The sequence below is a fragment of the Nicotiana tabacum genome, chromosome 23 (genome assembly GCF_000715075.1).
Source record: "Nicotiana tabacum cultivar K326 chromosome 23, ASM71507v2, whole genome shotgun sequence".
NCBI classification, from domain to species: Eukaryota; Viridiplantae; Streptophyta; class Magnoliopsida; order Solanales; family Solanaceae; genus Nicotiana; species Nicotiana tabacum.
This window is the reverse complement of record NC_134102.1, coordinates 54,369,271-54,381,324: the sequence shown is the minus strand read 5'-3', so window position 1 is coordinate 54,381,324 and position 12,054 is coordinate 54,369,271. Positions and strand designations below refer to the sequence as shown.

The window sequence follows — 12,054 nt, the reverse complement described above, 5'->3', positions numbered from 1 at the left end:
TATTGACCTGAAATTAGCTCTTCGTGATCCCCATATTGAAATATCTATAATATAGACACAAAAGAAAATATAGAGGGACCACATGAATAATTTAACAACTTTGACAATAAAATATTGAACATACAATAAATTATTGCATATAATATAGTGAAAAGAATAAAGCACATACTTCAAGAGATAAAGCACATGTTTTGTCGATTTCAAACCAAAGTGGAAAGCAAAAAAAAAAAAACAATGTACTTAAGAAGAAATACACATGGTTCTGTCGATTTCAACAACCCAACCCTACCACACTATGATAAAATATGTGAAAAGGACACTTGCAGCCAAAGACGATGTACACCTAGGGCACAAATTGACACCACATAAGGAAACAACGAAGATAACAAACAAAAAGAGTACCAGACCCACATGCAAACACTATATATACACTAGAACACATGATCAGAAATACCAGAACATGACAAAACCCTAAAAAATTACAAAAAATAATTAAATAATCCCTTTGTTCGAGACATAGACCCAATAAATAGAAGGAAAAATTACCTGAATATCTTCAGATGATCTTCAATTTGTGTTGTTAAACCTTGCTCGATCGTATCATCCCCTCAACTCTCAAATCGCCATGGAAGAACGGACATGGAAGAACTTGTGGTTTTTGTTTGGAAATGGGGTTTGGACCTTGTGGTTACTGACTTCGCGTTTTTAGGTCCGCTTATTTAGATATCGGAGCGGGTTTATGTGGCTCCGCTTATGTGGATGCCATGTCAGCTTATGTGGATGTCATGTAAGCTATAAAATGTTGATATGAAGGCTTGTGTGGTGGGCCGTTAGGTTGAAGGCATTAGTGGCCTATTTTGGTAACGGGGATATATTTTTGGCCCAGTTTACTAACGGAGGACAAAAGTGAGCTATATACCATAATTTAGGGATATTATTGGACCTTTTGCGTATTGTTATTGTAATAGACAATAGAAAGGGAAGATATCTGAAACTAGCCTTTTAACAATGTCCGTCTGTCCCCCCTCGCACAGTAAGTAACCGTGTTTCTCTCCTCTTTACGCTCACATGCATTAAAAAAATAAAAAAGATTGGTCTATTGGTTTCTTTCTTCTATTCATTTTCAGCTGCCATTTTGCTTTAAAAGTAAAGTAGAAAGTTTACTAAAATGGTACTAGCTAAATAGTGGAAAGAGAATCACCCCTGTAATTAGAAGAATGCGACAACTTGTCGAAATAATTTCAACAGGAGTTTGCTTTGCTTCTGCTGACAACAATACATTTCATTCAGTCCCTTGAATTTTTTTCCCTTTCTCTCCATTTCTTCTAGGGTTTCTACCCCATCCCTTTACTGCTTCTCCTCTAGGGTTTTGTACCAACACCCCTCACTTTACCTTTTTTTTAGGCCATATTCCTTTTAATTTACACTACTTCAATTTCCCAATTATTCGGAGGTAGAATTTTTGATGCATTTGAATATTTCTTAGCTGAAGCAAGTTGTAGCAGCAGTTACTGCTCTGGTACTGAAGACAGATGAATTGAGATCGACAGCCGAAATTGTAGATCTTTGTGAGGGTGTTATGGCATTCATACAAGTTTAAATCGGCCAAGATCGAACATTATTTTTACCTTTTGGTGATGTTAATTGACAATTGGAGTGGAAAAGACATATCACTAGTGTTGCAAACATGCATTTTGGTAAACTGGATGATTCTCCCATGTTCCGTAAACAGGTTTGTTCTTCCTCTTCTTTAGCTGATATTGTAACTTTAGGCGATAAAAACTAAGAGAATTATCCTGCTTCTTACTCTTTCGCTTTAATTCTTGCTTGACTAGTTAAGGATCCACTATTATGAAAAATTTGTTTCTTTAGCCACCAAACATTGCACTTTCGGATACATGGAAAGTGCACTTTTTCTTTTTTTCCTTTTAAATCTTAAATGCTACTACGTTTTTTATGAGATAAGTGGCGAGAAGGGCAATTAGTTTTCTCTTGATATAGTAATCTCAGATGACTTTGAGTTGGCAATTTCATAGCTGGAGCTTTGATGAGTCAAATACAAAATGGAAATGCAAGTCATATTTCAAAGTGAAAATTGAGTTTTGGTTGCTAACTCCTATGATGAATATATCCTTGAAGATGGTGAGTTTAGATGAAAGTATGCATTATGTGCTCCAATGAAGTTGTTGTTACGTCTTCGTCTACATTTATTTCAAAAATTTTGCCAAGTCAAACCTCACTGTTCTACTCAAAGGGAGAAATTTTTGGTTCTTTAAGTCGATCCTCACAGATTTTAGCTTTGTTTGTGGACTGATGTTTGGGTGAAACAGCTGCAATGCTTGGAAGAAAGTGCTGAATCCTTAAGAGAAAGAAGCTTGAAGTTCTATAAAGGATGTCGAAAATACACGTGAGTGTCTTTGACCATTGTTGGCTTAATAAACTATGCTTTGTTCTTTTTCATTTGGTTTCTTATCGAGCATGTCGAGACTATGAGTGAGTTATCTAATGCATGTGATTTCATCCCAGAACACTTTCCCTTTAATGGAGTGTGGGTTTCAATAGTTTTAATGGGGTTGTACCACTTTTTGGTCAAATGACTGCTTGAATTTTATTTTTTCTGTTTTGATTTTTGTAGGTTCTATCTCATAATAAAGTTTTTATTCAACTTTGAACTTCTAAATCTAGTTGGTTTACCATAACATTCTACTGTTTAAAAAAAGGAAAAGAAAAAGAATGTCTTCTGATTTCTTAAAAGAGGTAGCTACCTGGCGTATGCAACAAATGACTTAATATTTTTCTTAGAATCTTGTTGATGTGTCCTTCCTGAAATTCTAGTAGTTGAAAACGATTATTTTTGTTGGATGTTCCAGCTATAAAGACAGTACTTAATGTTGCATAGAGACCACAACTGTTTATTAGATTAGTGGAGGGTTGTTCAGTTGCCTGTCAATGGGCAAGGTCACGGTGAAAGCTTGTTAATTTGTGTTATAGGGCTTGAGTGTTTATATCAGTTCAATGGTTTGCTTTCTACAAGTCTTTTTTGGTTGTTTTGTTGATTAATAGATGCCCAACCTCTTGTTTTATCCTTGGTGAATTTGTAGTGGTTTTCAAGTATCAGTTTTTCTTTTCTACTTTCAGGGAAGGACTTGGAGAGGGATATGATGGAGATATTGCTTTCGCAAGCGCCCTGGAAACCTTTGGTGGGGGGCACAATGATCCCATTAGTGTTGCATTTGGAGGTATGTAAAAAGTTGGTACATATATTCATATAATGTTCGGCAGTTTAAAGTCTTTATCATAGAGTAATGAGCACTCCAAAATAGCTTCTTGCGCACTATTTTATCTGTCCAATGGCAATTAGACTGTTCTAAGCTTTTTCTTTTCTCAAGTGCTAATAACAATTGGCAAAACATGAGATGCACTTGGGTTCATGGATAAAGAGATGTCTCACAGAGTAATGGAAACGTGAGAAATTATTGGTGAGGGAAATATATATTTTTACAAGCCTCACCTTCCCCTTAGAAAAGAAGTCCAGCAACCTTCTATTCCTGTCTCAATGATCCACCATTTCACAACTTATAAGAAAAATTGTGATCCTCTACATTGTTTGTAGTCTCTATTCTCTAGACTTTATTTTTATCTTATTTTTTGTTTCTTTGCCTCACTGCCTTCTTAAAGGTAACGGTAAGGTATGCGTACACACTACCCTCCCCAGACCCCACTTGTGGGATTACACTGGGTTTGTTGTTGTCGTTGTTGTTATTGTTGTTGTATTTTTTGTTTCTTTGGTATCTGTCTATTTGGTATTGCCATTTGAGTGTGCTGAGAATGAGACATGAACATTGGTTTAACGTGGTACTTGTTTATGTAATCTGGAGTTTGGATCACATCTCCAATTAGTCACATGCCAAGTTTGACGAGAATGTCTTGGGGATTCAGAAAATTTCCTGGACCTGTTTTGCTTGTTTTACTAAACAAAATTTACTGTAGTGTTTAATGATCAGAATTTAGCGAGACTTAGTTGAGGATCTTCTACATTGCAACATTGTATGTCTCATAAAGTATCCAGATAGTATAAGTCATTGTCCGACTGAAAATCTCTAGAACTATTCTCCCTTCATTTTTGGCATCAGCTAAATGGCGTCATTTCAAAATTTGTATCTGACCAGCATAAAGGGATTGGCTCTACTAAATGCTGAAATACCTTTCGATATTCTAACTAGTGCTTTGACATTTATGAATTCATAGTTTCCCACTTTTACTTCACAAGTTTCATATGACAAAACCAGTTTCAACATGTGATCTTTAGTTGAATAATGCCCCATTAAGTGTTCAATTACTTACTCAGTTCTAATTGTAGGCCCTGTAATGACTAAGTTTACTATTGCACTGAGGGAAATCGGGACTTATAAGGAAGTTCTTCGGTCACAGGTAAAGTTTCCAGTGGTTTCTCAGTTTTCTGTTATTGTTGCAATATTGTTTCGGATGCTATATTGCTCAACTCCTTATTCGAGGCAGAAAGCAGCACCGGTTGCCTTTCAAGAGATGATTTCAAAATCTATTCAATATTACCCTTTTCTCTGGGTGTGCTTCCCGGGGTTATTGTCTCGACCAGTTTCACCTTGATATGGAGTATACTGGCTTCTAAGAAAGGTCATTTTGAATGAGCCCCATTCTAAGCTCTATCTTGTCCCGACACTCATTAGCTCCATTCTAAGCTCTATCTTGTCCCTGACACTCATTTCTGCAATATCTGTGTTAAAATCTTTCCGATCTTAACCTTTAAGAACACATAACACCGATTTTCATCATCTGTGACCTAAGAAATATGGTTTTTTGCCCTAATAAAAAAGAAATATGGTTCTTTTTTTGTCCCTTTTATTTTTTTCTCTCCTTTTATGTGAACTTGAATATCGCCTTCTTTCATCAGTAAGTTATCTCTTCTTGTGCTAGTTGAATTATTCACTGTTTTTGTTTCCATCAGTAGCAGCAGAATTTTCTGATCTCTTTGATATTTGATTCTTTTACCCGGCATTCTTCTTGACTTTACTCATTCCATAATTAAATTTCTAGATTTTTCCTCCTGAGTCTCTCCTTCCTATGAGAAGAATAAAAATATAACTGCAAGTGATTTCTTCTCATCTGTCTAAGCCTTGGTAGACATGCTGGTGGGAGGTAGCAGGTACCCAGTGGAATAGTCGAGGTGCACACAAGTTGGCCCCAAAAAGAAAAAGATAAAAATATAACTGCAAGTGATCTGGTTAGTTGATAGTCGGATTTAACTAACCACCTACTTCTCCGACATTCATACTATATTCTCAGGTTGAGCATATGCTGAATGATCGGTTGCTGCAGTTTGTGAATATAGATCTGCAAGATGTCAAGGTATTCTTGGACTTCCCTTCTTTTCTAAAAGGCATTTCTGATTGCTACTTCAGGTTTATAAACATATACATATGCCCCCAGGACTCTGGTCTACTGTTAAGCGCAACCCGTGATGTGTGGGTTAGGCACACGTCACGGTTTTGAATCCCGGGACAAAAGCGTGGTAGTTAAGTGGATAAGGTTAGAAGGGCGGACCCATTATCCGCATTCGAACCATGAGCCATTGGGCCTTGGGATTTCTCGGTTTATTAAAAAAAATCCACATGTGATAAACCTGATTTTGTGGGCTTAAATGTTCAAATATAATAAAATGATTTTGTAAGTATTTGCTACAAGGAGTTCTCTTTGTGCAGGAAGCTCGGAAGCGCTTTGACAAGGCTAGTCTTCTTTATGATCAGGTATTCTTATTCCTAATGCTTGTGAGAAATTTCACCATCTGATGCTTTGCTGATGTATTTTTCTGTAGATAGTATTCGGTATGCAGAAATCTTTCCTCTATTAAACACCCATTAAAGATATCTTTGTCAAAAAATGTTGTAATACATTACTAGCACGTAGCTATTATCATGATATTTTGGTTTACCTCGATTGTTTCCTCCCATTTGAAAATGTCTCTTAGTGATATGTTTAGCACTTCACTGGGGTTGAAGGAACTCTTTAAGTTTGCACAAAACATGCTAGTTGATTGGAGTTCTGAATTAAAAGAACTAGGAATACTTCCTCTGTTGTTGATTTAATTTTGGGATTTTCTATTATATCCATTAGTAAACATTATCTAATTCTCATCGATATATGCTCCATGCTGCAGGCTCGCGAGAAGTTTTTGTCACTAAGGAAAGGCACAAAAAGTGACATTGCGAGTGTACTAGAGGAGGTATAGTCAGAAATAGCAGCCAGCCATGCCTACTGCCTATAACATTGTGAAGTCACACCTGTTTTACATTTCCACATATTATTGACTACTTTGGAAATAAAGGAAGGCAAAAAAAAACGTAACATGGTTTTAACTCATCCAGGAACTTCATAGTGCGAGATCAACTTTCGAGCAAGCTCGATTCAGTTTGGTGAGTGAATCTGGAGTTAGAGCATCTCAAGGAATCTCTTAGATTTTATGTTTCAGAAAGTGTTACCACAGTAGCAATGGCATGTTGACTTTTTTTTCCTTTTTGAATCATAACAATCTAGGTAACCGCCCTTTCTAATGTTGAAGCAAAGAAACGGTTTGAATTCTTGGAGGCAGTTAGTGGTACAATGGATGCTCATCTTCGTTATTTCAAACAGGCATGTCATACTGCTGGGAACTATTCTAGCCTATTTGTTTCCAGCTTCTCACATTCTATTTCTATCTTTTAGGGATATGAGCTTTTGCATCAGATGGAGCCATATATCAATCAGGTGTGTCTTGTTGTTGCTTTTCATTGGTGGCAATTTGATTGAGGTCGCTACAATTAAAATAACAGATAGGTACAATAAATTTTTGGTTTATTTCCTACAGAGGTTAATGATCAAATTTACATTTAGGTAATGGAGAATGAGATACCTTGCATCTTCTGCCAACTGTCCTCAATTTCTGTCTTTTCATACTTAGAATGGTTCCAACTGGCTCTTTTCATGTCTCCTTATGTCTCATGGATCTCGAAATACACGGCAAACAATCTTATAATGTTTCCAGGACTCTATTTCTTATATGTTGTGTATTGACTCATTGTCTTGTCATGGGACCTACAATGACTGGGACTGAGAGTCATTGAATACTTGAGTTGCTGCCAATATGACATGATACGTTAAATGCATAAATAGTAATTGGCATTTGTTGCTGTCTCATAGGTGGTAGATATTGAAGGGTCATTTTAAATCTTTTTGCAGGTCCTGACTTATGCTCAGCAGTCTAGAGAGCGCTCCAACTATGAGAAGGCAGCTCTCAACGAAAAGATGCAAGAATACAAGAGACAAGTAGATCGAGAGAGCAGGTGGTTTTCGAATGGATCTAATGGATCTCCTAATGGAGATGGTATACAAGCCATTGGCAGAAGTTCACATAAGCAGATAGAAGCTGTCATGCAATCTGCTTCAAGGGGAAAGGTGTTGAAACTATTATATCATCGAGAACCCTTGCGTTAATCTTATTGTATCCTTTATGTATTTGCTTTCATGTTTTTAAAGTGCTTCTATCTGCCCTTCACATCTATCATCAGCTAAAACTACAGAGATCTTTCAGGTTCAAACCATCAGACAAGGTTATCTCTCAAAGCGCTCATCAAACTTGAGGGGAGACTGGAAAAGAAGGTTTTTTGTTCTTGATAGCCGTGGAATGCTGTACTACTATCGCAAACAGAACACCAAACCATCTGTGAGTACTACCTGCAATATAGGCTGGGATGTAAAAGTAATACCATCCAACTAACCCTGATTTGTGGTCTATTGAGTTCACTTTCTATTCTGCAGGGGTCAGGTGGTCAACATTCTGGCCAGAGAAATAGTTCCGAGCTTGGGTCTGGACTTCTGAGTCGCTGGCTGTCATCCCATTATCATGGTGGTGTACATGATGAAAAGTCTGTTGCTCATCACACTGTAAACCTTTTGACATCAACAATAAAGATTGATGCTGAACAATCAGATCTGCGGTTTTGCTTCAGGATTATCTCCCCTACAAAGAGCTACACCTTGCAGGTGAATAGCTATCGCATTTTCATTTTGGATATCTCATGCCAACCATTGCACTATTCTTGCAGGGTGGATTGTGTGCTAGACTTGTGAGATCAGAATTTATAGGTTTCCCCGTTATTGCAGGCAGAGAGTGCGTTGGACCAAATAGATTGGATTGAGAAAATAACAGGAGTTATTGCTTCTTTGTTGAGTTCTCAGGCTCCTGACAGGGTAACTATGGGAAGCTGCTATACATTTTTGTTGCCTTAATTCGGTGCATAATCAATAACAATGTTCAAGCTTTATTTTTCAGTGTTTGACTGCCAGTCCTATGGGAAGTGGTCATCATCGCTCTGCCAGTGAGAGCAGTTCATTTGAAAGTTCAGATTTTGACCCGCCTGCAGTTGAAGACCATTCATTTGACAGGCTTACCTCTGCACATTATGAGCGCCATTTCAGAAATTCACAACAGCTACGATCTGCACCAAAAGCTGAACAGCCAATTGACACATTACGTAGAGTATGTGGGAATGATAAGTGCGCTGATTGTGGTGCCGCTGAACCAGATTGGGCATCTTTAAATCTTGGTGTTCTTGTCTGTATTGAATGTTCAGGTGTTCATCGTAATCTTGGTGTGCATGTATCAAAGGTAAATGTTAGATTTCTAATACATATATCTATTCTGCCTCTTGTTGGGATCTAAAATTCATTTCTTTTCTGTGCATATTCTTTTATTTCTAGTTAGAACGGTTAAAGTTGGAATCCATAAAAGTGGCTTCTGGCAATTGCATGGATTTACCTTGTATTTAACATACTAAAGATCTGTTGAGACTTTTTGAACTTTAAGCAGTAGAATGGTACAAGATCACCTAAAAGATTGTTTCTTATTCTCTTACTTTTATTTACTGAAAATCAGTTACTTTGATTGTTTTAGAGGTTGACAACCATGTAATTTGCAAGAGGCAAATAATTATGAATTCAGAATTTTCTGCTTGGTTTATGGCTCTCATATATGTGGCTGTATTGGAAATTCTTTAGGTAGTTGAATGGCCAGAACTTGTGGGATGCCACTGGGTTTTTTGTTGTTGTAGTTGAATGGTCAGAAAAATGAAATTTCTAGTGTTCCTCTTGATGGTAGCTTTAATGATACATGTGATACTGGTGTGCTGGTAGATTATGAAACTTTAGACTAGCTTTTGAAAGCTATGCATGTTAGTTTTCTTCTTTCTGACAGTTGGAGTTGTTAAGAAAAGACACGTCTGTTGAGCATTTACTTTGTATAAGCCCCTGTGAACATTTTTGTGTTTGTAGTTGATAGGCCTTTCTATAGTTAACGACCAGTTATAACATTTATATTGGTGCATTGAGTTGGTTTCTCCATCTTCTCCTCAGCTGTGGTCGTTTCTTTGCAGGTGAGGTCACTGACACTTGATGTCAAAGTATGGGAGCCTTCTGTTATAGCTTTATTTCAGTCGTTGGGGAATACCTTTGCAAATTCAGTCTGGGAGGAGTCGCTGCAAGCAAGAGGTGCTTTCCAAGTTAACGTGTGTGCTGCCAGGTAAGTTACCCCCTCAATCATTTCTCCTCTGAAGTTTATCTTCAGCTTTCTGATATAAATTGGCTGTTTCAAACTGAAGCTCGTACAGATCTGATAAACTGCAACAGCTCTACATCAGCAAGCCAAGTCATGCTGATCCCATTTCAACCAAGGAGAAATTCATCCATGCAAAGGTCTACTATCATCCTTCAGAATTGTTTTGACATTGAGCATTTTTATTCTTCCATACTTTTATATCAGTCAGATTTGTAGAAGAGACATCCTTGGTTGCGTAAGTGTTATCACCTATGAAGAAATATGTCACTGCGAGACTGCAAAGATCTCTGAGAATATCAGAGTGCTAGCTTGAAAACTGCAGTCACACCATCAAGAAGATTCCCTTGTCCCATTTTTGTTCTTGGAACTCTGATATTGGCAAACTCTATGGATATCATGTGTTTAGAAATGAAGTTTCTTGATATGTTTGGGAGCTTGGTAACTGGCCCGAGGAATTGAATTAGTGGAGAAGGAAAAAAAATGGCAATCTCAACCCGTGGCCCCTCTCTCTTCCCAAATTGAAAAAAACCCATACAAGTATAGAAAAAAAAAAGAAAAAAAAAAAAAGAAAAACCTAACCTTTTTCTCACATCCATAGTCTAGTTTGATTGGGAATGATGTCTTTTAAGCACGAAGTACTCAAGTGCCCTCACATGATGGAAGAATTGAGCTTATTGTGGGCTGGTTATTCAGGCCTGCAATTGGCTGTCTTTACCTTTTTTTTTTTGTTAGCCTAACATATTCATTTCTCCTATAAAATTGACTATTTTGACTTTTATAATTTCGCAATAGTTTCCTGGTTATTAATTTGATATTTTCTCCATTATCACAGTATGCAGATAAAACATTTGTCCGGCGGACCAAGGACAGTCACTCTGTAGCACAAATGATGTGGGAGGCTGTTCGAGCTAATGATAAGAAAGCTGTGTATCGCCTTATTGTAAGCTCTGAAGCAGATGTTAATGCTATTTACAAGCAAGTCGCATCTAATTCTTCCTTAACCCTAGCCAAAGTAATGCTGTTACAAGAACAACCATACTCTGATCCAAGCTCTACTTGCTTAAAAATGGAATTTGCAAGTCCAAGTGAAAGGCATATAATTAGGGACTTTGATGGGTGCTCCCTTCTACACCTTGCTTGTGAAACAGCTGACCTAGGGATGCTAGAGCTTCTTATGCAGTATGGTGCAAACATAAATGCTTCAGATTCAAGTGGTCAGGCACCACTTCATTGGAGCGTTATAATAGGCAAAGCTGCATTTGCTAAGTTGCTTCTTGCAAGGTAATCAGTAGTATACTGTGCTAATACGTATATGTTTCCCCATTAGTGTTTCATTGGGTGGGGGTGGTCATATTTCTTAATTAATCTTCTGATGGGGGCAGTTGCATGTACCCTACTAATTTATCCTTTTGTAAACCATATCAGTAAGCAATTCAATTCTCCGTCTGTTAACATTTGCCCTCTTGCGGGATTAACTACAGGGGTGCTGATCCACATGCTTTGGACGGGGAAAGTAAAACCCCTTATGATCTTGCATTGGACTCAAATTTTGATGACAGTGAGGTCCTTAGTCTCTTGTCAGACACAACTACTTAATATATTCAAGAGAGTATATACCAAATGAGGACAGAGATTGAAGGTGTAGCCTTTGTTGAAACGAAACCAGGGTTCAGTTCTTTGTAATTATCTTAGTGAATTTTGTGGTGAAGGACACCGCTGCTTGTGCATAAAGGACTCACTGTTGAATGTTGTGGTTGGCAGGATGGCTGGGGTCTACACTTCTGGAATCTTAATATGAAGTATAATGCTAGGGGTGGTCTTTCAAGCTTGATTTTGGAGGTCAATGCATTGAAGGGTTGCAGTATTTTTGTTGTAAAGCTGCTTTCTCACTTATCAGTTTTATTGGTTTTTGTTTTTAGAGTTCTGTTTTTGTGGTAGGTTCAGGGTATTCGCCTTGCGTGCTGGTGTTTGGTGTACATTTGTCGGTTATCTTTTGTTGTATAGCCCGTGTATATCTAAACCTAAGTGGTAATTTGACTGAGGGAAATGTATTTGCCAGTCGTGTTCTATTTAACCTAAAATTTGACTAATAAGTTAAATCAATTAAATTTGTATATTTTGGCCTTAAGCAATTGATTTAGTCCAATTTCGTTGATCTTTGAAAGTAGGAGATGAGCAGATAAAATTGATAGTAGCAAGTAAGAACAATGAGAATAAGAACGATGTGAAAATAATAAAGCGAAAAGAAAGAGCTTTTTATTGATGAATCTTTGAGCAATCCCAGTAGCTTAACGTGGCTGAAAGCGTGTAACGATTTTGGCATAATATCCATTCCAATTAGAGCCCATACAAATGGGGAAAGGGGGATATTTATACTCTTAACCCTTAAACAATCGTTTTCCTAATTTCCCGCCTAGCCGTTCCTGACA

General features: G+C 37.4%; 1 protein-coding gene across 4 annotated transcripts; it reads left to right on the top strand.

Annotated features, from left to right (window-relative positions):
- Nucleotides 1–966: 966 nt before the first annotated feature.
- LOC107804522 (ADP-ribosylation factor GTPase-activating protein AGD3) lies at nt 967–11,739 on the top strand. Of its 4 annotated transcripts, none has more exons than XR_001652268.2 (21): nt 967–1,033; nt 1,487–1,732; nt 2,331–2,407; nt 3,139–3,239; nt 4,361–4,431; nt 5,323–5,385; nt 5,739–5,783; nt 6,194–6,259; nt 6,402–6,449; nt 6,571–6,666; nt 6,739–6,780; nt 7,252–7,467; nt 7,604–7,735; nt 7,831–8,055; nt 8,176–8,262; nt 8,345–8,680; nt 9,444–9,589; nt 9,669–9,762; nt 10,458–10,906; nt 11,107–11,292; nt 11,387–11,739. XR_001652268.2 is itself a non-coding variant. In XM_016628432.2 (21 exons), the coding sequence occupies exons 2-20, from the start codon at nt 1,688–1,690 to the stop codon at nt 11,219–11,221; spliced, it is 2,454 nt and encodes an 817-aa protein (XP_016483918.1). In that variant the 5' UTR covers nt 967–1,033; nt 1,487–1,687; the 3' UTR covers nt 11,222–11,264; nt 11,387–11,739. The 4 variants fall into 4 exon arrangements, 2 of the variants coding, with proteins under 2 accessions (XP_016483918.1, XP_075102341.1); XM_016628432.2 differs by having other exon boundaries at nt 11,107–11,264; XR_001652269.2 differs by lacking the exon at nt 967–1,033 and having other exon boundaries at nt 1,069–1,732; nt 11,107–11,304; nt 11,387–11,619.
- The last annotated feature ends 315 nt before the right edge of the window (nt 11,740–12,054 follow it).

Excerpts from the sequence above, each read along its gene's own strand:
- LOC107804522 (XM_016628432.2), top strand. The coding sequence starts at position 1,688 with ATGCATTTTGGTAAACTGGATGATTCTCCCATGTTCCGTAAACAG. Across the intron at positions 2,408-3,138 it reads AAAGGATGTCGAAAATACAC|GGAAGGACTTGGAGAGGGAT; the intron begins GTGAGTGTCTTT and ends TTCTACTTTCAG. Across the intron at positions 10,907-11,106 it reads GCTAAGTTGCTTCTTGCAAG|GGGTGCTGATCCACATGCTT; the intron begins GTAATCAGTAGT and ends GATTAACTACAG.